General features: G+C 46.0%; 2 protein-coding genes across 4 annotated transcripts; one reads left to right on the top strand and one right to left on the bottom strand.

Annotated features, from left to right (window-relative positions):
• Positions 1 to 361: 361 nt before the first annotated feature.
• Positions 362 to 6,193, top strand: ANTKMT (adenine nucleotide translocase lysine methyltransferase). Of its 3 annotated transcripts, none has more exons than XM_083473896.1 (6): positions 362 to 448; positions 2,948 to 3,111; positions 3,821 to 3,925; positions 4,402 to 4,542; positions 4,787 to 4,837; positions 5,527 to 6,193. In XM_083473896.1, the coding sequence occupies exons 2-6, from the start codon at positions 2,950 to 2,952 to the stop codon at positions 5,713 to 5,715; spliced, it is 648 nt and encodes a 215-aa protein (XP_083330022.1). In that variant the 5' UTR covers positions 362 to 448; positions 2,948 to 2,949; the 3' UTR covers positions 5,716 to 6,193. The 3 variants fall into 3 exon arrangements, with proteins under 3 accessions (XP_083330022.1, XP_083330024.1, XP_083330023.1); XM_083473897.1 differs by lacking the exon at positions 362 to 448 and adding an exon at positions 466 to 1,548; XM_083473898.1 differs by lacking the exon at positions 4,402 to 4,542.
• On the bottom strand, positions 6,180 to 24,308 carry CCDC78 (coiled-coil domain containing 78). Its single transcript, XM_083473680.1, has 15 exons — positions 24,089 to 24,308; positions 23,303 to 23,434; positions 22,412 to 22,498; positions 21,168 to 21,347; positions 20,708 to 20,860; positions 20,448 to 20,498; positions 18,525 to 18,613; positions 18,334 to 18,412; positions 16,544 to 16,669; positions 13,862 to 14,079; positions 12,514 to 12,688; positions 11,698 to 11,741; positions 10,437 to 10,503; positions 7,782 to 7,882; positions 6,180 to 7,091 (listed from the first exon to the last, which is right to left on the bottom strand). Exons 1-15 carry the CDS (start codon positions 24,164 to 24,166, stop codon positions 6,965 to 6,967), a joined length of 1,707 nt encoding a protein of 568 aa, XP_083329806.1. The 5' UTR covers positions 24,167 to 24,308; the 3' UTR covers positions 6,180 to 6,964.
• Positions 24,309 to 25,042: the final 734 nt, after the last annotated feature.

Genomic DNA, 25,042 nt, shown 5'->3' with positions numbered 1-25,042 from the left:
CTTCTCATGAGGTGGCCAAAGTATTGGAGCCTCAGCTTCACGATCTGTCCTTCCAGTGAGCACTCAGGGCTGATTTCCTTAAGAATGGATGCATTTGATCTTCTTGCAGTCCATAGGACTCTCAAGAGTCTCTTCCAGCACCATAATTCAAAAGCATCAATTCTTCGGCGATCAGCCTTCTTTATGGTCCAGCTCTCACTTCCACACATCACTACCGGGAAAACCATGGCTTTAACTATACGAACCTTTGTTGGTAAGTTGATGTCTCTGCTTTTTAAGATGCTGTCTAGGTTTGCCATCGCCTTTCTCCCAAGGAGCAGGCGTCTTTTAATTTCGTGACTGCTTTTCTCCCTAGCGGAACTTAATGTGCCTCGAGTGCCTGTTTCCACACGGAGCGTCCTAAGGAACGGGCTGACGGAGACTTGGGCGGACCAGGCTTCCGGGATAGGTAAAGTGGGCGCCTTCGTGCTATGCTCATAAGGGGCGGGGGGATGAGAGGAGGTGGTCTTCCGCCCGAAACGCGGGCTTGTTGGTGCCTAGAAAGAAACAAAAGAGCGAGATCGCAGCTGGAGAGCAATGCTTTCCTGTCCCTCCCGTAGAAACTTGCCCTGTCTCTTGATCCCAGTTGACTTACTTATTTAGCAAAATTTATTTAAAGCTACTCCGTGGGGAGGGAGGTGCATTCTGTCCATTCTTAGAGGCACTGCTCTCGTTCTTCCTGCCTTTTCTTCTTACACATCCCACCTCGCGTTCAAGGATCTCAGTGCAGCGAACATTGTTTTTGCCCCCTGGCCACTTCATCCTCAGATTGGGTTAAATTGAGAAGGTCACCCGGCGGGCTGGCGAGGAAGATGCAAGCCTGGGTATCCCTGGTCCTAGTCTGGAACTCTATAACCACTGTGCTACACTGCCGCCGCCCGCCGGTCCGCCCCGCCCCCCCGCGGTTCTGTAGTGTATGGTAACAAATGAAAGTTGGTTGGTTGATTGATTGATTGAATTGTAATGAAGAAGTGGGTGGAGGAGAGAAGATTTTTTTAAAAGCAGCACTTTGCAGCTGGAGCTTTAAGGTTGATGCAAAGGTTGACATTCTAATGTTAAAATTGCTAAATTTGGTAATGCTGAGAAACAGAAACAGGGTCAATGCCCTCTTCTCCCAAATAATTTTTTCAAGACTTCGGGATTCCCCAACCAATCATCTGTCTTTTGCCTCACACTGCTTTTCTGATTGATTTAAAGAGGCATTCAATAGTTACGTGGACTGGAAAGGTCTGCATTGTTATGTTTTTCAGCAGGGAAAACGTCCATTTTTAGAAATGCTATTGTTTTGTAAATTAACTCATAACCCACAGTGCAGACCTATGCATTCCTGCTTGGCAGTAAGCCTCACTGAGTTCAATGGGACTTCCTCCCAGGAAAGTATATATAATCTAGTGAGTGATTACATATCAGATTCAGCAGATGAAATGGATATATTACTAATTAACCGTGCAATCTATACATATCTATTCAGAAGGAAGTTCCACGGAGTTCAATAGAACTTACTCCCAGGTAAATGTGTATAAAATTGCAACTTTAAAATCAACATGATCAATTTGACGCGTCCTAGAAAGCATGAATATTTCAGGCATGCTAACACTAATAATTTTTTGTTGTTGTTTTCACCGCTTTTCTTAAACGTTTTAGTAATATCAGGGAAGAGTGCTACTGAACTTACCACATTTTGCAATACTGTATTATACCAGTTTTTCAATAAAACAAATTTCCACATAAGGCTTTGAATTTGTTTGAATTTCACATTTAAACAACACCATGCACTTTATTTGAATCTCACAAAACTGAGAAATTTCCCGCTTCCAAATTTTCCTGAAAGCACACATCACTGGTATTTGTTATTCAAACAGTTTCCCCTGGCCTTTTGGCATGGTGCCTCATAAAATATGTTATAATACTGCACTCGTATATGCTTCTAGTATACATATGAAACACACTCAATGGTTTGTTGTAGTTTTGCCTCTGGGCTAGTGAGCCAAGTGAGCTATGAGTAAAGATCGGAATGGAGGATATTGGAGGCAGGACCTTCCTTGGTGGTGAGGAACCCACAATGGTAGAACTCTGCCAAACTTCCTCCTGCATTTAAACGGGCTCTAAAGACCATTTTTATTATTCAAGGCTTTTAATGAGTGACATTCTACTGGCTTATATGTTATGCTGATGTGTTTGTTTACACGTTTTCTTCGGAATTGTGAATTTTAAAAAAACCAAAATTTAATTATGTAAGCTACCTTAGGTTGTGTTTTGTTGTTCTTTTTTTAAAAAAGATCGATGTAAATGAGAAAAAGGAGTAGAGCAACATCCCCATGAGGTTACAGCATTTGTGGGTTTTTTAGCAAGAAAAGGCAAGTAAGAGGAGACATGAGAAAGGTGTGTAAAACTATGCACAGTGTGGAGAAAGGCTATAATAATTTATTATTTATATACCCCACCCCCATCTGGCTGGGCTTCCCCAGCCACTCTGGGCAGCTTCCAACAAAATATTAAAATACAGTAATGCATCAAACATTAAAAGCTTCCCTAAACAGAAATGTTTCTCCCCCTCATAATACTAAAATTTAAGGGCATCCAACAAAGCTTCTTTACACAGCACATGGTTAAAGTGTAGGGTTTGTTGCCACCAGAAGTAGTGAGGACCACTAATTTGGATTGCTTTGAAAGATGATTAGACAAATTCATGGAAGATAGGCTATCAATGGCTTCTGGCCATGAGGGCTATGTTCTCTCTCCATATGCCTAGATTATATCTCTGAATCACAAGTGGAGGGAGGGCCGTTGCACTCAGTTCCTGTGTCCTGGCTTCCCAGACACATCTGGTTAGCCATTGTGAGAACAGGATGCTGGAGTAGATGGCCTTCGGCCTGATACAGGTGGTTCTTATGTTTCCCTCTTGCAGACATGGATCCTGAGGATGCTGAAGAATTGGCAGCTGAGTTGCACGGAAAGCCTGTGGATGTCTGGGACCTCTTGCAAATTGCAGCAGGCACTGGCTTGACCGCCTATGTTGTGTGGGCTGGAATTCTCATGCCAGGATTCCGCAAAGTGCCTTTAAAATTACAGGTACATATCAGACGATTTGCTGTGACATTTGAGGGGAAAGCAGCACAGTTAACTGGCACATGATTATTGTGTTGGGAGGGAACTTGTGCAGGCAGGACTCTCCGTTATGAGACCAAGAGGGGTCTTTGGAGATTTTAAAAAAGCACAAACACACTGAGGATGACTCATGGATTCTGATGGCCAGATAATTGAAATGCTTAATCACAATCTGTATCAGGGTGCTTTCCAGATGCTATACCCTGATGTGATGCTCTTCCCTTTCGCCTATCTATTTGAGTAGGCAGTTAATTGATTTGGCTCAACACAAGATAGTCACGTCAAGTCAGCTGCTCCCTCTTCCAAGGTCTGGTGCACCCATGAGCCCCCTGTGGCGCTAGCAAGGCTGTGCCGCCATCAGCCCCAGCATCATACGACGCTGATGAGAGTTGTAGTCTAACACATCCAGAAAACACCAGGTTCGCAAAGACCAGGGCATATTTTCGGCCGGAATTAATCGGAACTCAGTTCTGACACCTCTCAGGTGGGCTCCATTGTCATTATAAGAGAACAAAGGCGATGTTTGTTGTGAGTTCCAGCACCACTTTTTCTAGAAAAATAGCCCTGACAAAGACTGTTTTAGAGTCTTTAGGATTCCATGTATATTCCCTACCCCGGAACTCTGTGGCCCTTTCCAACTCAGAGCTTGCCTCTCTTTCTTCTCCTCATCCAGGTGCCGTATGTCCCAGCAAATGCCAATCAAGTGGAGAATGTGATGTCGCTGCTGAAAGGACGCTCTGGGAAGATGGTGGATTTAGGGTCAGGCGATGGCAGAATTGTAAGAGCAGCGAGCTTGAAGTTCCATGAAGTTGGGTGGCCCACTTGAAAGAACTACAATATATAATAATTTGGATCAAAAGGGAAGAGTAGAACAGGGCTAGGGAACCTTTAGCCCTCCAGCTATTAGTGATTTAAGTAAACTTCACAGATGGCGTTAGCTTCTGAGGAAATGCTTGATCAGGGCTAGATTCCCCAAAATAATAATCTTAGAATCTATTTGCGAATGCATCACTAGATGCATCTGGGCTACATCAGGTGTGGGAACCTTTGGCCCTCCAGATGTTACTGAACTACAACCCCCACCAGCCTTAGCAAGCATGACCAATGGCAAGGGATGCTGGGAGTTATAGTTTGAAGGTTCCCTGCACTTGGGTCAGATGGATAAATAGCCTGACCTGGGGCAAGGCAGCAGTCCTGTGTTTCTAAGGATCACAAATGCAGTCAATGAAATAAGTGCCTTGGTTTTGCTTCCAGGTGCTAGAGGCTTACAAGCGAGGTTTCAGACCCGCTGTTGGCTATGAGCTGAATCCATGGCTGTTACGACTTTCAAGCTATCGTGCCTGGAAGGCCGGCTGCTATGGAAAGGTTTCTTACTGTCGGGACGATCTTTGGAAGGTGAGATAAGAGGCTCCATGAAATTGCGCAGATAATCGGGGTAGTGAGAGGACACACAACACATTGGCTGCTGGTGTTTGTTAGCCTCTTCATGAGCCAGGCTGTAAGGTCTGGCTGGCAGGTAGTTTTTAGGCCAGGATAGGAATATTTTTAATTATAGGTATTAGGCTGGGTGCCAAGGATTGATGCTGGGCTTCAGACATTGGATCAGGTTAACCAATAGTCTTGGTTCTCTCTCTTAAAGGTGGATCTGTCAGATTGTAAGAATGTCACTGTGTTCTTGGCACCTAGCGTGGTAAGCGTATTTATTTACTACTACTATTCATATACAAAGCCCATAGCAGCTTAGGACCAGATTACTTGCAGAATCATCTTACACCATATATGCCAACTCGACATTGACCTGCGGAGCTGGCACTGTTACAAGGAACTTTGGAACTCCCTGCATGTTGACATCAGACAGGTGCCTTCACTGTACAGTGGTACCTCGGGTTACATACGCTTCAGGTTACAGACTCCGCTAACCCAGAAATAGTGCTTCAGGTTAAGAACTTTGCTTCAGGATGAGAACAGAAATCGTGCTCTGGCGGTGCGGCAGCAGCAGGAGGCCCCATTAGCTAAAGTGGTGCTTCAGGTTAAGAACAGTTTCAGGTTAAGTACGGACCTCCAGAACAAATTAAGTACTTAACCCGAGGTACCACTGTACTCTTTTTGGCATCTGCATAAAATATTTTTGTTTAGGCAAGCTTATCCAGCCATGCAGAACGTTGACATGTGTTTTAATCTCTTTTTAAAGTTCTGTTGATTTTAATTCCCCTTTGAATGTTTTTAAGCACCTGTTTAAAACTATATTTTCTTGATAATTGTATTTTTATTTTTTCAAAAACCAATTAGAGGTTTCCATACAATTAAGTGGTGTGTGTGTGTATGTGTATGTGTATGTGTGTGTGATATAACCCAGGCATTTTCCTTCCCATTTCTCAGTTGCAGCTTCTGGAAAGGAAGCTGCTTGTGGAACTTCCGGATGAGGCCCGTGTGGTGGCTGGACGCTTCCCCCTCCCCAACTGGACACCCACCAGCATGGCTGGGGAAGGTTTGAACCGAGCCTGGGCCTACGACATCAAGACTGTACGGCAATCTGAGCAGGACAGACCAGAGGGAAGCCCGGTATAAGAACGTGTCCTCTAGGAAACAAGCAGGCACCTTTGCAAGACGGACAAGGGTTGTTTCCAGTGGCTCAGAGAGTGAAATCTGCCTCTTTCCAATTGCTGGCCTTGACAGCCCTTTATAAGCACTGGGGTGTGGGAGGGAGAGAGGGAGGGAGGGAGGGAGGAACAATGAGATGATTTGTCAAGGGAAATCACATGGTTTCCGTAACTCCTCCCCTGAATCCTGCTAATTCTGGAAACTCATTGGAACCTTTGCCGCAGGATGGGACAGGTTTGTCTCTTCATTGTGGAGTAGTGTGTATATTTATTTATTTATTTGTAATGAACTTTCACAGCACTTATTTTTTTTACTCATCTCAGTGTGTGGTCCAGTGGGCTGCTAATATCTTATTGGGCTAGCAAACCCATGCCATGCTTCAGCTTGGAGCTTTGGTTGTGAAATAAAGAGAACTGTGATCCTCGGGATGCTGAGGTTTAATGTACCAGATAGTGATTTATTTTACTAACATGGTACAACTTCAGATTTCTACACATGGTGGTATGGTTTGCAAACTACTCTAAATCATGGTTTGGTGTTACACGTAATTCCCATATAACCGGGGTGGGGGTGGACTTCAGCTGAGTTTAGTTTCGCTTTCAAAGGCTGTCATTTGAACCAGGGTTCGTGGTTTTATTCCAACCAAGGTTACTAAACAAGTTACTAAACAAGCCAAGTTTTCAAGTTCAGCCGTGAAGCTGGCTTGTTTCATTAACCATTTCACTGGAATACAATATAAGCATCTGAATGTCAGAATGAAAGCTGATTAGAGTAAGACAGAAGGGAGAGAGAATTCAGTGGAAATACTGAAAGAAGAAGCAAATGCATCTGGAATGTAAGAGCTCACAAGATGTTTCGAATTGAGTGTCTCAGACTAGGGTTCAAATCCTTGCTCCACCATGGTTATCGGTGGACGACAGGCACAGTTTCTCATCCTAGCCTACCTCCTGGGGTTGTTATGAAGATAATTTTGGGGTAGCATATGGGTGGAAGAACAGCTCTGAGCCTCTTAGACAAAGGACAGGATTTTTTTAAAAAAATGAAAGAAAAAAATGGTTGCTGAAAGGGCTTCATTGAGCCACTTGCTTCCTGGAGTCTATTCTGGGGGACGGAAATATACCCCACCATTGCAATCCACCTGCTGTTCAGGCCAAGGTGCCAGTCTTCCTTGCCGATGCTACAAAGCCTTTTCTTCCCATAGCTTGGGTGTCAGAGACTACATTTCATTACTGAAATTCCTCTTGGGTTTTGAAGTTGACAGAGGGTTAGAAGCTCCGGCAATTAGTTCTTCATGGCTGTCTATTCCCAGAAGTTTCCTCAGCCTCAAGATCTCCTGCTTGTACCTGCAGCACAACAGCACAGTGAAAACGGCCTTAACCCAGTTCTGCTGTGGTCGCAAACCTTCCCTGCAAGGGCCTGATCAAATCCAGTGGGGAGAGAATGTAATGCAGACATTTAAATGCAGGTACCTAAGGTGGATGGAACCGCCTGAGTAATGAGCTTCCATGTGGCTACCTTTGGTGGCGAGGGACTGTGAGAGCAGAGTAGGCTTGGTAGTCTATGTGTGGGAGACAGTAGGAGGACATTGGCTGACCAAGGCCACCTGGTTCTCATGACCAGGAGGTTTCCTGGGCTATGTCATTTATATCCCAACTTAATTGCCTCTAGTTTCCTCCTCCAGCCCAAGCTGTATAAGGCAATGGGGTAGATGGTACTGCTGTTTTTCAGCCTAGTGGGGTCAGGTGATTGGAGGAACCAATAAGGGCCTGGCTAGCCTTATATTACTGTTTCACCAGGCTGGATTCCTCAGTTCAGGAAACTTGGCACTGAGTGGAGCTGCTGAAGAGACTCAGCACCCAGAACAAGGATGGGGAAGCTGCGACTGGGAAGGCAGCCATGGGGCTGTAAAAAGATTGCCCATTCCTGCTTTGTGAAAATGTTCAAGTGGTATGATTATTAAACATGAGCCGACGGGAGAGCCCCATGAATGATTTTGACAGTTAAACCCTCACCCAGGTGAAAAGACCTCTCACCTTACAAGGTGTTTATCCACATACTCCTGCAGTTCGGCTACCTGCTCTTCTGCCACCATCGCCCGTGTCAGCAGCTGACTCCTTTCCTTTTCGAGATCCTCCTGAGGTTGGGAGAAGGGAACCATAGGGGCAGGAAGGACAAAAAAAAAAAAAAAGGATGGGTAGACTGGCAGATTTTAATTTTATTTGTATAGGCCACTTTTTCCACCCGTATGTTTTTAAGGTGGTGAAGGTCCTGTGTGAGTGCCTGGAGGCGGTTGGAGGATGGATGGCGGCTAATGGATTGAGGTTGAATCCTGACAAGACAGAAGTACTGTTCTTAGGGGACGGGGGCTGGTGTGGAGGATTCCCTGATCCTGAATGGGGTAACTGTGCCCCTGAAGGACCAGGTGTGCAGCCTGGGAGTCATTTTGGACTCACAGCTGTCCATGGAGGCGCAGGTCAATTCTGTATCCAGGGCAGCTGTCTACCAGCTCCACCTGGTACGCAGACTGAGACCCTACCTGCCCGCAGACTGTCTCACCAGAGTGGTGCATGCTCTAGTTATCTCCCGCTTGGACTACTGCAATGTGCTCCACATGGGGCTACCTTTGAAGGTGACCCGGAAACTACAACTAATCCAGAATGCAGCAGCTAGACTGGTGATGGCCGCCGAGACCACATAACACCGGTCTTGAAAGACCTACATTGGGTCCCAGTACGTTTCCGAGCACAATTCAAAGTGTTGGTGTTGACCTTTAAAGCCCTAAACAGCCTCGGCCCAGTATACCTGAAGGAGCGTCTCCACCCCCATCGTTCTGCCCGGACCCTGAGGTCCAGTGCCAAGGACCTTCTGCCGGTTCCCTCATTGCAAGAAGCAAAGCTACAGGGAACCAGGCAGAGGGCCTTCTTGGTAGTGGTGACCACCCTGTGGAACGCCCTCCCATCAGATGTCAAAGAGATAAACAACTACCTTGACATTCTGAAGGCAGCCCTGTTCAGGGAAGTTTTTAATGTGTGACATTTTAGTGTATTTTTTGTCTTTGTTGGAAGCCGCCCAGAGAGGCTGGGGAAACCCAGCCAGATGAGCAGTGTACAAATAAATTATTATTATTATTATTATTATTATTATTATTATTATTATTATTTATTAAAGGCAGCTCACAGAGTTTAAAACAATGAAACAGCACTCCCTGCTTGATATATGAGAGAAACCCATCTGCATTGGCATTCTGCTGGCTTTTGAAGATGCCCCTTTTTACACAGGCGCTCCCTTGATATCACTGCCTCTTGTTTTTAATCACTTTGCTGCTTCAATGGGATTGTTCAATTGCCTGCTCTGATTATGGATGTTTCTCTGAATGGGATTGTTTTACTGTGTGTTTTAATTATGGATTCTTATATTTTAATGCTTCTGTGGTTGGTTTTTATACTTTTGAACTGCTTGGATGCCTGGTATGGCATTAAGCAGTATAAAAATTAATAAAGATAATGACGTAACAAGGACGGTTCCAAAACCACTCTGTCCTATAAAACAGAGGTAGCCAGTGTGGAGCCCCCCCCCCCCCGATGCAAAGTAGATGTTCTGCCGCTCAGCTGTGCTTTGTCGCCTTGTGCTTTTGGCAGATGAATAGAACAGCACCCCCTTTCATACAAAGACCCAGACTGTCAAACACCCCCTTCAGCAGGGCTCAGCAAACTTTTTCAGCAGGGGGTTGGACTATATATTTTTTGGGGGGAGGGGGCGATGAACGAATTCCTATGCCCCACAAATAACCCAGAGATGCATTTTAAATAAAAGCACACATTTGACTCATGTAAAAATACCAGGCAGACCCCACAAATAACCCAGAGATACATTTTAAATAAAAGGACACATTCTACTCATATAAAAACATGCTGATTCCCAGACCGTCCGCAGGCTGGATTTAGAAGGTGATTGGGCCAGATCCAGCCCCCCCGACCTTAGTTTGCCTACCCATGCCTTTCAGGTCTAGATTCAGGAACCACCACCTGGCCTTTACACCAACATCTCTCTCTGGTTTCAAGGGGGAGTTTTTATTTGAAAATATATGCTGTTCATAATGGATGGGGTATTTCAAGTTACTTGAAAGGGGGAAAGAAAGAGCAGGTGTGAATTGAAATCCATACTTAATCCTTATTGCATGCATAACTTAAATTGAGTTTTAAGTCCTGCAGGCTTCCCAGAAGCATCTGGTTGGCCAGTGTGAGAACAGACAACCCAGTCAGGTGGGCGGGGTACAAATTGTTATATGCTGGACTAGATGGGTCATTGAACTGATCCAGCAGAATATGAATACAGTGGTACCTCAGGTTAAGTACTTAATTTGTTCTGGAGGTCCGTACTTAACCTGAAACTGTTCTTAACCTGAAGCACCACTTTAGCTAATGGGGCCTCCCGCTGCCGCCGTGCCGCTGGAGCATGATTTCTGTTCTCATCCTGAAGCAAATTTCTTAACCTGAAGCACTATTTCTGGGTTAACAGAGTATGTAACCTGAAGCGTATGTAACCTGAAGCGTATGTAACCCGAGGTACCACTGTATGGAATATGATCTCTCTCTCTCTCTCTCTCTCACACACACACACACACACACACACACACACACACAGTGTATTGACACTATTGGCCTTACTGTGTTACCAGAGTGTTTTACCTGTGTGGTTTGAGTGAACTCTCGTAGTTGTTTCCGGAGCTCAGCCCAGCCCGCCTCGTCCAGCGTGCTGAAAAGAAAAAGGAGCAAAAGGGAACTGGAAAGAGCCCTGTCAGCAAGCCATCCATTTCTTCATGTGACTGGTCGGCCTCCATATGTTTTTGGCATACAACACCCATTATCCACAGTCAGCACGTCCAAACTGGCTGGGAGTGATAGGAATTGCAGCCCAAAATATCTGGAGGGGGCACCAGTATGGTATGAAATTAAGAATGTTTCCTGTAGGGCACAAGTAATTCACTATCAAATTTCATTTCTGAAAAAGACAAATGAGAACTAGATGACTAGATATCAGCATGAGATGACCTAATGTCCATCTAGAGGGCACCAGGTTGGCAAAGGCTGCTCTATCTCTTGTCCAGACCCTCAGGAGTAGCTAACATGGTGCCTTACAAATGTTGCTGCACTCCAGCTCCCATCTGCCCTAGCCAGTGTGGCTCATGGTCACAGGGTGGATGGGTGCTGGGAGTCCAACAATATCTGGAAGGCACTGTGTTGGCTGCCCCTAGTAGAACTATCTTCCCCCTCAAAGATGGTCAGATGAGCAAATACAAAGTCACGTTAGCAGCCCCACATATTGCACGAGGCAAAGCATTCTGTAAAACAATGGGCTCTGGCTGGTGAGAAAGGGAGGGACAGAAGCCCTGGAATGCAACTCTTCCATTTATGTATTTGCAAATTCCATTACTATGCTTCTGGGTAAATCCACTTATTTCACTGGGGTGGCTTAAATCGTGAGGATAGGTGATCTAATTGCGAGGAAGTATGCAGGCAAGCCGTGGGAAAGTTCTTCGTAGCCTGTCCGGGGACTGCATAAGCAAAATATAGGTCACATTTGATGTTCGGGGAGTTCTGACTGTATAGAAAGGATGGTATGAACCGAGGAATGCATTGTGTGCCGGTTTGTTTAGGGCTGCAAGATCTCCCTCTAGAGGTCATGTTAGCTGCTGTAAACTCAGGAGAAAGGAAGTGAATTTCTCTCTCCTGCATCTCAGCATACCAAAGTCCATTACACTATGTGGATGTGATAATATGTTTCATTGTGTGGATGTGGTGTTTTGTGCTACTATGTTATGTTTCATGATGTGGATGTGTGGTTGTGGTATTATGCTATGTCAATGTGGTGTAACATTGATGGAATCCAAGAATATTTGGAGGGTTGCATATTCCCCAGCCCTCATGTACAGTAAGAAACAGTACTTACTGCGGAGGTGATGTCCCTGAGCCAGCGTTTTGACTTAATTTTACCTGTAAGGGAAAGCAGGGGGGGAAGGTGATGGTTTTGATCAAAACTTCCATTTTTTCTATTTGGGGGGTCATGGGGTCTTTTTCAGCCTGAGGGCCACATTCTCTTCTGCACAACCTTCCTGGGGCCACATGCCACTGAGCGGCAGAACCATGAATATCTATGTCACCTTTGCACAGAAGGCTAGTTTCTAAACAAACTTACCCACCCTTCTCCATACAAGCAACGGGCTTTATCAGAGTTCAGGGACAGACGTGGGGGAAAAGGAAGGCTGTTATGTACTGAGTTGACTAGGATCCAAAATGCAGCAGTCTGATTGGTCCTAGAACAATAGGATCCAAAATGCAGCAGTCTGATTGGTCCTAGAACAATAGGATCCAGAATGCAGCAGTCTGATTGGTCCTAGAAAAATGCAACAGTCTGATTGGTCTGCAGGAGCCACGCAATCCAGCTCCAGGTGGAAGTGAATCCACAACCTGATTGGCCTACAGGAGAATCCCGGAATTAGCCAATCATGTGCAGCCCATTGTGTAAATAATGTATATAAAGCAGATATTGTGGGGGAACTTCCATTCCTCCTCACCACTATGAGCTGAATAAAGAGCATGAAATCCACTCTCGACTCCGAGTATATTTCAAAGGTGTAATACTGCAGGGCTGGTGAGTGGGTGTGGCCTTGGGAAAGAGGGCGTGGCCAGGGCCCAAGGGCCAAACAGAGAGGCTCCTCCATTAGAAGGGCCCAGCATCCAGGGGACAAAGTCCACCCCTGTTCACCTTCATCTGCAGTTCATGCAGTTGGCCCTCCAAGCTGGCTTTATCCTCCCGCAGCCGGTTCAGCTCCTGAGAGGTGCTCGTCAGCAGCTCGGCGTCTGTGATGGTGAAATGGTGCTCTGGTGGGCCAGGATCCAGATCGTGGCTGCCCAGCGACCGAATCTGTTCACGCTGCATCCTGTAAACAGAGGGGTTACAGATCAGCCCTTAGGCTTGGCAAAGAAGTGGATTTGCTAACCAAATATTCACAGTGATACGCAGCACATGTGCGCATGCACACACCACCTTAAAGTCCTCAACAAGTTTTATTGTACGTTTGCATAAACCAGAGAGCCCACTTCATCAGGCGCATCAAAGACAGCTTCCATGTGCGTTGAGATGAACTGATGAATCGGCTCTTAGGGAGGTGCAACCACCGAAAAGGATGGAGCCACAGATCAAGCCACTGTAGAATTTTACTGCCAGCACTATGGGGATTGCCTCAGTTCCAGACACTGTAATATTGATTATAGAATGGAAGTTGAAATGTGCGCGAGAAGGTTGGAATGTGAAGGTTGTGTTTAAAGAGAACATGAGAGAAGGACAGAACAACACATTCGCAGGAGATATTGCTATAAGGAGGCAGGAGGGAGGAGGAGAGAAGAGTTTTGATGTCTCACGATGAAACCCAGTAGACTTTAGTAGAAGGAAATATTGCCATTTATAGACAGAACTGTCCCTTTGCTGGTAACTATAAACGCATGTGCTGTTCTCATATTTGGTGTGCCACTCCTCAACTACTTGCTGGTTGAGGTTGTGTGGCACCGACCTTTCAGTGCCTAAATAAACATCCTGTTTTACTGACATTTGGTGTCTGGATTCTACTGGCTAACTTTCTGCACTAGGGGGTTGCCTCTTACCAGGGGTAGGATTTAACCACCGGCACTAGGGGATTTGGGGACGCGGGTGGCGCTGTGGGTTAAACCACAGAGCCTAGGACTTGCCGGTCAGCGGTTCGAATCCCCATGACGGGGCGCTCCCGTTGCTTGGTCCCTGCTCCTGCCAACCTAGCCGTTCGAAAGCACATCATGTGCAAGTAGATAAGTAGGTACCGCTCCAGCGGGAAGGTAAACGGCGTTTCTGTGCGCTGCTCTGGTTCGCCAGAAGCAGCTTAGTCATGCTGGCCACATGACCTGGCTCCCTCGGCCAATAAAGTGAGATGAGCACCGCAACCCCAGAGTTGGTCACAACTGGACCTAATGGTCAGGGGTCCCTTTACCTTTACTAGGGGATTTGCCTATGCTATGGCCACTGCAGGAATAACTGCCGGCGCTAGTGGGATTGCTGCCTTGCAATGTGGCCTCTCCCCTACCTGTACGCAATGAGCAGGCCCTCGTGCCTCTTGACCAAGTTCTGCAGGCGTTTCTTGTAGCTGCGAGTGGCTTTGGCCAGCTGTTCCTCCCTAGACTTGTATGAAGCTCGGATATCCTGCAGCATGCCATCCACAAAGCGCTTCATGTGAGCCGGTTTGAAGGTGCTTTTGCTGGTCCCTTTTGCTGCAGTGGCATCTGACTTGCTGTCCATGTGCTCCTTGAAACACAGACACACAGAGACAGTCTCATATGTTAGCTCAGTACAGGAGTGGGGAATCTTTTTTCTGACCAAACGCCACAGTCCCTTCTGGGCAACCTTCCAGATGACACATGACCCTGGTGGGTGGGACCAGAGGCAGAAGTGGGTGGAGCAACACATGCAAATTCAGGGTTCATTTTTTTTATAGAAATTTTTATTGGTTTTTCACCTTTTATAAAGACAAATACACACAAAAAAGACAAAAGACAAAAACATGTATAATTTCAGAAAATCTTACTTTCCTAACCTTGTTCCCTGACTTCCCCCCACCCCCCTTCATGCATCCCAATTCCCAGAATTATGTCAGCAAATTGGTATTTCTCTTCTTAATCATCTTAAAGTTACCTCTTTTATAAAGAAAAGTAATTTTTTTCTAAGTTGGACTCAAGTTCTCTTCCATTGATTTCCCAATTTGTCTCAAATAAGAGTCATATTAAGTAAACCCAAAGGTCTTGAGTGTTTTTACGGTTCTATTCTTCCCTCCCTCCCATCCCCGGTTTTCGTCCCTTCCCAATACATGTCCAAAATATCAGTTCTTAGCCTGGGTTCCTCACGTCCGAAGCTTTCAAGTCTCTTTCAGTCCCTCTCCGCCGGTCTTGTTGGTAATCCTTTATGTCGGTCATCGAATCTCGAAAAAATTCTGTCACCATCCAACCATATTCTCACAAGGACATTTGGAAGCAGCTGCTGGAAAATTTCCACAAAGTCTGCATCTTCAGAGTCAAAGTCAAAGTGGAGGCCCCCATCATATTTCTTTATTTTAAGTTCCTGTATTCCATAAGCTCCCGGGGCCTCCTCCTTCATCTTTTGCATCTTTCGCAGATTTGTGGTAGATGTAATCCAAAAGTCTCCTTGTTTATATTCCACAGATGCCAGCTTCTGGTTGGTGCTTTCCAACTTTACTTTCTCTTTTTCTTGTTTAGTCTCTTCCACATCTTTAGATATCATTTCCAATTCAGCTGTGGATTCTTTCTCATCCAGGTCCTCAATACATTCAGCAGAGCTGCTTGTTCCAGAAGTCAAGGTTATAAGTTGTTTATTCATAGCCAGACTCTGCTCTTGTAAGATTCCCACCAGATGAAACATTCTTTCGATTTCCACTAGTAACTTTCCATCCACAGCCATTGTAATTTCACAGACTTCCCCCTAGAGGGAATCTGGTTACTTGGTAATCTTTCTCCAACAATCCTCCAACTTATTGTTATTACTTTGTTTCCAACAATTTTAACTCAATTGTAACTCATTTTAGTCCAGAGGGATCTTAAATAGCGATTTTTCCACTTAAACTGTCCGTTTGACAGCTTTGACAGCTGTCAAACTCCGCACCTCTTCCACAAGCTCAAAAGCAGGACGCTCCCGGGCCCGGGAGGGGGGGGGGTTGTTTACAACAGAAAAAAAAACTTCCAGCACTCCACTCTCCGGCTCAAAATTTCTTTTTACCAAATCTTGGAAGTTAATGTCTTTTTCAACTCACCCCACAAAGGGTAGGCACTCCAGCTTAGTTCTTATATCGTTGCTTTAGATCGTCTGCAAGAAGGGGGGTGCGGACTTCCTTTTAGCACACCCCCCGGTCGTCTCAAATTCACGGGATAATATTCATAAAGTCCAATTTCGTTTTACTCACGGGTTATTCTTTTCAGTCCGAATTTCAAGGAAGGGAATCAGCGCTCTCCAGTCATGGCTCGCGGCTTCGCTCAACCGAGGTAGCGATCGACTCTCAGCACCACGCCACCCTCCGTATCCTCTCCGCAGCCTTTAAAAAGGCTCTTCGTGAATCGGGGGGCGCTTAAGGTGCCCACCGAGTCTTCAGTCCGCAGGCTTCAGCGCCTGCGGTTTTTGAGGGTCCCCGCGTCGCCGGCGCGGCAAGACCCTTCCTCAGTTGAGCCGATTCCCTCCGCAGCTCGGAGGGAATCCGCCATTTCCAGATCGCGCCAACCCGGAAGTCCCCGCAAATTCAGGGTTCATGGACACATTCCAGCCAGGCAAAAGCACTCAAAGAAGGTGCATAGCAGAGCTGGTAAGGGCTGTGGCTTTGGACGCAGATAGAGAGACCATTGGCTCCTCCAGACCTGAGGGTTCCCCATTCATGGCCCATTTATTTTGAAACTGGGAATGGGAGCACACTAAAGTGCTGTGAGGAATCCAGTCTCCAGTGACCCTAAAGAATCCAGGCACAGGAAAGGTTTCCCATTGTCTCTTCCTGATTTCCTGGTCCGGGCTTGCCCTCTTCCTAGCTCCATAATTCTGCCACTATCCTGGCTGGGATTAGAAGTCAGGAAACTGCCTTAGGCCGGGTCAGATGGTTTGGCCATCAAAGCCCAGTACTGTCTGCTTGGACCACACCAGCTGCTCTGGGATTTGATGGAGAAGATCCAGGCTCTGGCACATCTGCCACCCACCCACCCCAAAGGGAACCGCTCACCGCCAGATCTGTGATGTACTGAAGGAGCCGCGACCTGTACTCCTCATTCAGTTCCTTCAGCTGCAGCTGAAGCCGAGAATTCTCTGCCTCCACTTCTTGGAGCTGGCTTTGGGACGAAAGTAATACCTGCAGGCAAAATGGCACACAATCTTGTTGAAATATGAGATGCCATCATCTGTATTGGCATTCTGCTGGCTTTTGAGGTTGCGCCTACTTACACAGGCATTCTCTTGACCCGAGCCTCCTGTTTCAACTGCTGTGTTGTTGTTTGAATGGATTGTTTTATTATGTACTAGTAGACCAGCCCTAGTGTTCGGGAATAATATGAAACCAAAAAAGTCAATTCAGTTTTGAGCGGTTCTGTCCGCCATCTTGGCATCCAGTTGTATCCAAACCTAGATGAAAACCTGCTCCTTGCTCTCAGGAACCATCATACAAAATTCCTTACGGTGTCCCAATGCACAGCAAACAAACAAATTCCCAAAAATCTATAGTAGATTTTCATTAGGGATGTTTATGTTTTAATGGGGTTGTTTGATTGTATAGACAGTTTAATTATTATTACGGGTGTTTGCATTTTAATGTTTGTGTGAATTAGTTTTAATATTTTGCAAACTGCTTAGAAGCTTCCTTTGGCAATCAAGTGGCATATAAATTAATAAATAAGAACATGTGTATATTAGAAAACGGTGCCCTGAAATGCTGGGGGATTTTCACAAGGCCTATTTAAAACAAATAAATCAAAAACTGATGAGGAAATGTAGCAAACTGAACTTAAGGTTGGGACAAAATGAGAAATTGAGAGAAGTCAAAAGCGACAGATTAATCCATCCCTTGAGGGAGGGGGATTTGTGAACGAGAAGGCAAGAGGACAAGGAAGGAGCAAGCTTCTAAATTCGGCTCATCTCATTTTTCATTTGTTACTCTGTTTCCTGAATTTGTTATTATACTGGCTTTAGATGTTTTCCATATGTGTATACGGCATTGCACTGCATGTGGAATAAGTTTCTGGTGTCAAGGAGCATTAAATCTGCCACCCGCAATCTGAAGTGGTGCAAGCTACTGGCAGATCATCTGTCCAAAAGCATCACACCTGCAATCTGTAAATTAAGAGCCCATTCTGTAAACGAGAAGTCTGTTCCACACTTGTAAGGAATCGATCCTTCAGTGTGACAGCACCTTCCCTCTGGAACTCATTGGCATTTGGCAAGCAACTTCGTTGTATTAACTATGCGTCTGAGGATGTTGCGTGAAACTGCTTTTAGGTTCCCAAGCTTCAATAGCCTCTTCAGAATTTAAAGATTGTAGGAGTTCATATGGATGGGCAAATCTTTCAATTTTTGTTTCTCCTTTTTCCCCAGTCTTCAGCTCTCCCCATTTCCACCTAAATTTGTGATTTATTTTTTTTAACCCTTATGAATATCCATCAGCCTTTTAGTGCAAGTTCCTCCAAACATATATACATGCCATTTTACTCAACCTGCACATTTTTGCAAAGCAGTGTTCCCCAAGAGAATGCATTTTTATATGTTCTTTTCAACAATATGCGCACACTTCGCCCAAATATTTGCATTCTTCATACACATTACTTGGCTGGAGAACGGCATTGCGAAATGTGGAGAAGTGCCCATTTTGAAGGACGGCTGTTTTCTTTGGCTGGCATATTGCTTCAGAAAGTGCAAATTAGGTCGACCGGCCTTTAAATGTGAATGGAACTGCTCCCCCATCCCTAGTGATCCATAAATCCTGCTGACGGTGTAGTTCAGCTGTGACTTCCAAGGTTTCCTTACCACCGACTCTTCTGCCAGCTTGTGCTGCGTGTTCCGGATCGCCTTCTTGGCCTCCTGCAGCTCCTTGCCCTGGGTCACCCTGCAGAGACAAGGAGCGGTCCGGCAGAATACCAATGCACGTTTGCAGTGAATATAACCCTCTGATTCGCTCGGGGGGTGGATGGGGGACTAGGCTGGGGGCTCGTACTCACACTCTCTCCTCTAACTTCTGCTGCTGTGAGTTGTACATTTCTTTCATCTTTTCAATCTGAGCAGTGATGTGATCCTGGTTTCCAAAAAGCTTGGAGGTGGGAGAAGAACAGAAGAAGCGGTTAGTTACATATTGAGAACATAAGAAGAGCCTGCTGGATCAGGCCAATGGCCCACCCAATTCAGCATCCTGTTTTCCTGGTGGCTAGCAAGATGCTTGTAGGAAACTCTCAAGCAGGAGCTGAGTGCGAAAGCACTCTTCCTTTCTCTTGTTTCAAGCAACTGGTACAGTGGTACCTCGGGTTAAGAACTTAATTCGTTCCGGAGGTCTGTTCTTAAGCTGAAACTGTTCTTAACCTGAGACACCACTTTAGCTAATGGGGCCTCACGCTGCCACCGCACCACCGCCATGCAATTTTTGTTCTCATCCTGAAGCAAAGTTCTTAATCCGAGGTACTATTTCTGGGTTAGCGGAGTCTGTAACCTGAAGTGTCTGTAACCTGAAGTGTCTGTAACCTGAAGTGCCTGTAACCCGAGGTACCACTGTATTCAGAAGCATTACTGCTTCCGACTGTGGAGGCAGAGCATAGCCATCTTGACTAGTATCCACTGATAGCCTTTGTCCTTCACAAATTTGTCCTATCCTCTTTTAAAGCCATCTAAGCCAATGACCAGGGACGCGGGTGGTGTTGTGGGTTAAACCACAGAGCCTAGGGCTTGCCGATCAGAAGGTCGGTGGTTCGAATCCCTGCGACAGGGTGAGCTCCTGTTGCTCAGTTCCTTCTCCTGCCAACCTAGCAGTTCGAAAGCACGTCAAAGTGCAAGTAGATATATAGGTACTGCTCTGGCGGGAAGGTAAACGGCATTTCCGTGCGCTGCTCTGGTTCGCCAGAAGCGGCTTAGTCATGCTGGCCACATGACCCAGAAGCTGTACGCCAGCTCCCTTGGCCAATAAAGCGAGATGAGCGCCGCAACCCCAGAGTCAGCCATGACTGGACCTCATGGTCAGGGGTCCCTTTACCTTTACCTAAGTCGATCACCAGCACTGCCTCCTGCGGGAGCAAGTTCTGGAGTTTAACCATGCACTTTGTGAAGAAGGACTTTTTGAAAATCTGTTTCTGAATCTTTAAACATTCAGCTTCATTGGATGACCATGAATTGTAGTGTTGTGAGAGGGGGAGAATTTTTTTTTATTCAAATGCAGGGGCAGAGGAAGGGGGTTGCGGTGGAGGCGAGTCACCCCGGGTGTCTTTGCTGGGGGGGGTGACATTTGGTGTGCTGCCCGCCCACAACTCCCAAGCTTACCCCAACTCTGAGCCATTGTGAGAAGGGGGGAGCTGCGCTGCTTTGCCAGCAGCATCCCCCCTTCCCCCTTCATTTTGACAGCTGGGGGAGGCTTAGGAGTCATGGTGGGCGGAGTGCCGAATGTCTGCCAATCGGTGGCTCACTCCGCCCCTGGCTGCAGGGTGTGCGCACCAATCCGTGCACCTGAGCGGCTATCCCGTGCCTGGGAGGGCACCCTCCACACTACGCCCCCTTCGGAAGCGCCCCCTCCCTGGGCATTGTGGGCATATGCTCCATTGCTGTCCAAATCTAAAGTTCAGCTCTGCACATTTCCATATAACAATAACACTCACTCACTCACTCATTCATTCATTCATTTTAAAAGTCCTCGTGAGAATTCCAGTGAATTTAGGTGCAGATTTCCCCCCCTAATGTACAGTGGTACCTTGGTTGTCGACCTTAATCCGTTCTGGGAGTCCGTTCGACTCCTGGAACCGTTCAAAAACCAAGGCACGGCTTCCAATTGGCTGCAGGAGCAAACTGATTTGAATTTCTATCAGGCACCAAAACGCTTTGCCTGGCGTCCCTCCCTCCCTCACCCCTCTCTTCAGAGCACAGCACAATCACCACCGCACACTCACACTTCTCTCCAGTTTCCGCCGCTCATGTTCGGAAGCCACCACCTCTTCTGGCTATGGCAAGAAGACACAGAAGACAGCATGCATTAGATTTCTGCATACAAAAGAGATAAGAGCATCAGAAGATCCAGCTGCATCAGGCTAAAACCCCATCTAGTGCAGCGACAAGCAGCATGCACAGCAGGATCGCGTGTGACTACCCTGATACCATCATGAACACACAAAGGACATGGAGGGTCCCTTAGATGGCCACAAATGCATACCTTCACTTTGCGGGCAGAGAGACGGTGGACCAAGGCTCGCACCCTTTCCAACTCCACAGAACCCTTGTTGGTTTGAGCTTGGGACTTGGGGCTGTTGCCTCGGGCATTGGCCAAGTTCAGTAACTCTCTGCTAAGCTCTTCATTCTTAGCGACCTACAAAGCAAAGCAGGTAAGTGCATTATGGAGGCGCAGGCCATCCCTTGGGTTGGAAGCCAGCTATTACGAGCTGACCAGTTATCAATTTCTACGTATTAGAAGTTCAAGGAGCTGTTTGGGGTGTATAAAACCCTTTACAGCCTCTACAACCATCATCACATAGTGCCCTCCGGATGTTTTTGGACTACAACTCCCATCAGCCCCGCCCAGCATGGCCCAACCATGGATGATGGGAGTTGTAGTCCAAAACATCTAAACTGCACAAGGATGGAGAAGGTTTCCGTGGAAGATGAGCGGCCCATACTTCCTGTTCGTGTTCCTTGCCCAGTGCAAGATAATTGCTCTTCAGAACAAGATATTCGTCTGCCAGCTCCTTGCGGTTGGTCTCTAGGGCACTCAAGCGCTCTTGTAAGGCATCGCGCTCCCCAGTGGTCTTCTCATCATGGAGCTCCACCTCCAGAATACGGCTCTCGAGGGCCAGGATCTGGGGAAGCAAATTCCAGCGAGGGAAATGTATGCAACTGTCATAACACGGCTTGGGGAGAGGGGAGACTTGTAAAGATCATTGTCTTTGATGCTCAGCATAGCTGAGGGTTTTTTGCGATTGGTTCTACATTTAGAAACCGCTTAGAGGCCATTTTGGCAATTCAGCGATGTATAAATTAAACGAAGAGGATGATGGCAGCTTTTGTGTGGCTTTTATATTTAAAGATAAATAAACTGAAACAAATGTAGATTCATTTTATAATATTCACATATCCAGCCATATCTGGTTTCCATCCTAGAGCTAGATATTTCTCTTTTGGAAAAGATACTCTGGCATAAGAAATATATATACTCAAGGTCCGTTATTTCCCGTCCTGTTTTATGTAGCAATTGTCTATCAATCAGTTGAGACTCCCTATCACTGGAGAACTTGTGCTTTCTAGTGCAGAGCAAGATCTATATTACTTATGTTCTAAAAACAGTGGGGGGGGGTAATTTGAGGGGTCTTTAGAATAAATGAGGACTGGTCCTATGAACAGGATTGTCTAGGAAGCTGCCTTATGTTGAATCAGACCACTATCCATCATGCCCAGTATAGTCTACACTGACCAGCAGCATTCCTGGCTGCCCTACCTGCCCTGTCCCTCTTAGCCAACCCCAGTGGGCCATTCTGGACCAGCCCTGTTCTTCAGAGTGACCCTGGAGCCAATCCTCAGTGGCTGACTCACCTCCTTTCCCTCTGATTGGCTGCAATCAGCACAAAGGGTGAGGAGGCTCCTTTTCATAGGCTAAAAAGCTCCCCTGTCGTGCTGATTGGATGGCTTTAGGAAGCTGCTGCAGAAATGGTAACAAGTCTTCAATCCCCTGTGACCCTGGACTACTATAGCTCTTCCCAGCTTCTGCATCTGGTTCTGCTAAGCCTTGTCCCCGGTTCTGCAAAGAATCTTGGGCACTGTCGTGCGGTGAGACGATAAAGAAAACGATGGGTTGGGAGTCCACGAACTTTCACTTAACGTAGGCCCATGGAAATGAATAAACATGGCAAAAAGTTATGTCAATTACCAGATTCTTCAGTTCAAAGTTTTCTGCTTCGTGGCGCTCTCTCATTTTGTTGGTCTCAATCTGGAAATCAACGAAATCCTTGGAAATCTGAGAGGACAGGAACAGAAGAACATTCGGAGATGCTTAAAAATGGAGTCAAACCAGCATGGACAAGACCATGCACATACAATGATACCTCAGGATGCAAACGGGATCCGTTCTGGAGCCCCGTTCACATCCTGAAGCGAATGCAACCCGCGACTGTGCGTGTGCAGGTTGCGATTAGCTGCTTCTGTGCATGCGTGTGACGTCATTTTGACCATCTGCGCATGCGCGAGCGGTGAAACCCAGAAGTAACATGCTCTGTTACTTCCGGGTCACCGCAGAACGTAACCCAAAAGCACTCAACCTGAAGCGTATTCAACCCGAGGTGTGACTGTAATGGGAAGCGAGAAGGGGAAGGGCACTTTTAACAAACTCTACTCCAAAAGGAATTATTGTGAAAATAAGAAATATTTAGGGACAGACACCAAATTTTGTCCTCGCTCAGGGCACCATATTACAAACGTCCACTCCCCTGTCTGCACTGCTTTTAGATTTTTTTGGAATTGTTTTTAGAGTGTTTCTATCTGTTTTAGAATTTTTTTTTGACTAGGATTTTTGTTTGCTGCCCAGCATGTAAATACAATAAATAAATGAAATAAATAATAAAATTACAGCATTTAGGGTCTAAGAGTCACTGTTTTCTCACCCCTGATTCACAAAGAAAGCCTGGCCTACCTTGCAGGGCTGCCATAAGGCCATGACCAAGGCACTGTGTGTGAAGCATTTTGAACAACTGGATGTAATCGGGAGAGAAGCAAAGTGTTATTAATTGTCTCTGTGCAGCAGGGACCTTGCCCTATGCCTTACCTTGAGTTTCTCCTCTTCACTATGAACCAGTCTTGACGACAAGTCGGTTTTGGAGCCAGCCACCTGCCCCATTTTCTCCTGCAGCTCCCCAAGTTTAGCGCAAAGCCTCTCGTTCCTGTCTTGCAGCTGAACCTGCATGGAAGGGAGGAAAACATATTCAGCCCACGAAATTCAGACTAGGCACAGGGAAATTGGTCCAATTCAATTAATCTCATTTCCCCATATTTCAAACCTTAAATTCAATTTCCTTATCTGTTTGTTTGTGTGGCAGGGAGTCCTCATGAAAATTCATCCATATTTTAGTACCAAATTGTCCTAATAAGTACATTTTTGTGTGCCGTTTGCCTAATATACTTTTTAAAACAACAACAACAACAACAACAACAACCCCATTTCCCCTAATATTTTGCATTTTGTATTACAATTATTATTATTATTATTTCTTCTGTGTTTGTAAGTCACTTTCAGCAATGTTTATGAGTAAATAGAGAAATAATAATAAATATTACATAATAAACAATGATATTGAATAATAATAATAATAAGTTGTAGTCCAACAAGGACTAAAGAGGTTCAATAGCCACCTCAGAGGTTGGATGGCCATCTGTCATGGGTGCTTTTTAGCTGTGACTTGTGAATTGCACGGGGTTGGTCTAGATGACCCTTGGGGTCCCTTCCAATTCTTCAATTCCATGAATCTATGATTCTAAGGCACCAGGTGGGAAAAGGTGGAGGCTATGGGGAGCAGGAAGGCAGCAGAAGACTCGTTTGAAACCAAACACTTACGTTTTCATTGCTGAGGCGCTGAACTTGCTCTCGGAAGGTGGTAAGACGGCTGTTCTCAGTCTCATTCCCAAAGTCCATGCGGTCCAAGGGTTGGTGATGGAGGGCTTGGAGCTTCAGCTGCAAGAGGAGAAAACCCGGATGAAAGCAAAAAGGAGTGTATCTGAAAGACAATGCATTTGCCCATTGATCTTGCCTACGTAGGAAAGGGTTGCTATCAACTCAGGTTGCTAATGGGTGTGGCTTTCACCTTGTTAACAAGGTGGAGCAAATGAGAGGCTCAGTGTTATTTGTGATTATTATTTGATCGGAGGAGGCCTTGGCCAATTCCTTGTTATAATCCAGCAGTCCTGAATGTGTGCCATGTGCTGAATTTGGCACTCGTACCATTTTTTTCCCCATCCTGGTGGGAAGAAATATCTCCTTTCCATTACTGCTTAGGTGGGTTTCATCCCAATTGTTTACGATGCAATATTCATTTAAAGTTCCAGGTAGCTTCCAAACAATGTGCAGGGAACCATGAATGAGTTTGTGCAGGGGGTGGGGAAACCTTTGCAGCCCGAGGTCCTTCATCATCAACTGGGGTGGGGTGGGGCATATATGCCAGGGGTAGGCAACGTCAGAGACCAAAAAGTGGTCAGTGGTTGTAACCTTTTGCACTGTAGGCTACATTCCAGCCAGACAAAGAAACAACATTAATAAAGTAATAAATGAAATAACCATAATTTTGCTTACCCTTGCTGGCACATAAAAATCAGGTGCTTGAGGTGGCCGCCTCACTCTGACCAGTGGTAGAGCCGTCCCCGCTTGAAGTCATATCAGAGAGAAGACTACTTTCAGAGGCTCTTGAGTGGATGAACTTTACAGCAGATTTTGTATTGTGGCTCAGACATGTCTGTCTTACCACTGTGCCACCATCACTGGTACCCAAAATGAAGAATAAGCAGTCTAGACCCT

This window comes from Podarcis liolepis (genome assembly GCF_965112155.1).
Source record: "Podarcis liolepis genome assembly, chromosome: 14".
NCBI classification, from domain to species: Eukaryota; Metazoa; Chordata; class Lepidosauria; order Squamata; family Lacertidae; genus Podarcis; species Podarcis liolepis.
The sequence above is the reverse complement of the archived record's forward strand: the minus strand, read 5'-3'. Positions and strand labels throughout refer to the sequence as shown.

Coding starts and splice junctions, on each gene's coding strand:
- ANTKMT (XM_083473896.1), top strand. CDS start 2,950: ATGGATCCTGAGGATGCTGAAGAATTGGCAGCTGAGTTGCACGGAAAG. Junction 3,112..3,820: donor AAGTGCCTTTAAAATTACAG/GTACATATCAGA, acceptor CTCCTCATCCAG/GTGCCGTATGTCCCAGCAAA. Junction 4,543..4,786: donor GTCGGGACGATCTTTGGAAG/GTGAGATAAGAG, acceptor TCTCTCTTAAAG/GTGGATCTGTCAGATTGTAA.
- CCDC78 (XM_083473680.1), bottom strand. CDS start 24,166: ATGGACTTTGGGAATGAGACTGAGAACAGCCGTCTTACCACCTTCCGA. Junction 18,413..18,524: donor CAGAAGTTAGAGGAGAGAGT/GTGAGTACGAGC, acceptor TTGTCTCTGCAG/GGTGACCCAGGGCAAGGAGC. Junction 16,670..18,333: donor AGCTGGCAGAAGAGTCGGTG/GTAAGGAAACCT, acceptor TTTTGCCTGCAG/GTATTACTTTCGTCCCAAAG.